Source organism: Myotis brandtii, unplaced genomic scaffold (genome assembly GCF_000412655.1).
Source record: "Myotis brandtii unplaced genomic scaffold, ASM41265v1 scaffold517, whole genome shotgun sequence".
Taxonomy (NCBI): domain Eukaryota; kingdom Metazoa; phylum Chordata; class Mammalia; order Chiroptera; family Vespertilionidae; genus Myotis; species Myotis brandtii.
In genome coordinates, this window is record NW_005369706.1 from 644,555 (window position 1) to 645,935 (window position 1,381).

A 1,381-nucleotide genomic window follows, 5' to 3' on the forward strand; every position below is an offset into this window, starting at 1 on the left:
TTATAATGGTCTGGCCCTCTAGCAACTTCAGCGCGAAATTATAGCTAATTTGCCTACAAACGTCAGGTGGTCATAATAATCTGGCCACTCAGTGTATATCTGCTTCGCTCCTGCTAGGAGTCTGAAGCACTGCATCAGGAGTATGGAGGATACAGAGAGGGCTCAGGCAGGGTCTTGTCTGTAGGGGCTCCCAATTGAGCGAGTACACGGGTCAAATGAAATGGGAGCAGTGACGCGCACAGAGAGCTGAGAGCCGCATAGCAGGCTGGCTGTGGGTCAGGAAGAGTTGCCCAGGAGCACCTTCTACCTGGGCCTGGAGGGACCATGAGACTAAGGTGGGAGCAGAAAGGAAGGACACAGCAGGACTCTGTGCTCCTCATTCCAGCTTCCCCTGGTCCCCACCCAGGTTTCTAGCAGAAGCAGAGATCCCAGCTGGGAGACCCTTGGACAGGAAGTTTCACTCCTGGGGCAGTGACTGCTGTGCCTTCAGCCCTCTCTTTTCTGAATGGTGCGTCTGCCCAACAGGAGACTTATGAGAACACGAGCCACCAGGTGCACACCCTACGGCGGCTCATTAAAGAGAAGGAGGAGGCCTTCCAGCGCCGATGCCACTTGGAGCCCAATGCCCGGGACTTAGAGTCGGTGGGCAGCGAGGCCCTGGCCCGGGTGGGCTCTGCAGAGCTGAGCATGGGCATGCCATCCTCTGACCTGGACCTCCTGGCTCCAGCCCCGCCCCCTGAGGAGGCCCTCCCTTTGCCCCCTCCACCTGCTCCTCCCTTGCCCCCTCCACCTCCCCCTTTACCAGGTAAGGAGGACCCTGGGAGCTAGGAGTGGCAGCCTCATTGTGGGGCCAGACCCAAACCCCAGTCAGCAGAGCCTTCCTTAGGGAGAAGCTGGGGACCTGGCTGGAAGGGCGTGGCAGGTGGGAGAGGGACAGTGGGTGGTCTAGAATCTGAGGGAGGCTCAAGTTACTAGGGAAGGGAAGTCTAAGGGTAGACATGGATCTGTTTTAAGGATCATAAAGCTGCTGCTCCTGATTCCTCTGAACACAGCCAGAGAGGGCTCTGATCAAAGCAAGAGAGTGGGCCAGAGATGACCAAGACCTGCCCATCAGAGTTAGGACCCCTGGCAGCCACTTGGGCCGGGAGTTCATGCAGCCTCCTTCCCTGAGTCTTTTTTTTTTTTTTAATACTCACCTGAGAATATGTTTAGAGAAAGGGAGAGGAAAAAGGAGAGAGAGAAAGAGAAACATTGATCGGTTGCCTTCCGTATGCACCCACAACCTAGGTATGTGCCCTGTCTGGGAATTGAACCTGTTACCTTTGGTGCAAGAGACAACGCTCAAACCAACTGAGCCACCTGGCCAGGGCCACTGAGAGTC

At 56.0% G+C, this 1,381-nt stretch overlaps 1 protein-coding gene across 3 annotated transcripts in view; it reads left to right on the forward strand.

Moving 5' to 3' along the window:
• The window catches only part of FMNL3 (formin-like 3), a 55,885-nt gene that overhangs the window by 48,364 nt on the left and 6,140 nt on the right, over positions 1-1,381 (forward strand). For all 3 annotated transcript variants that reach the window (XM_005877330.2, XM_005877328.2, XM_005877329.2), the window contains one exon: positions 526-805. In XM_005877330.2, coding sequence (XP_005877392.1) covers positions 526-805 — 280 coding nt within the window. The remainder of the gene's footprint in view (positions 1-525; positions 806-1,381) is intronic.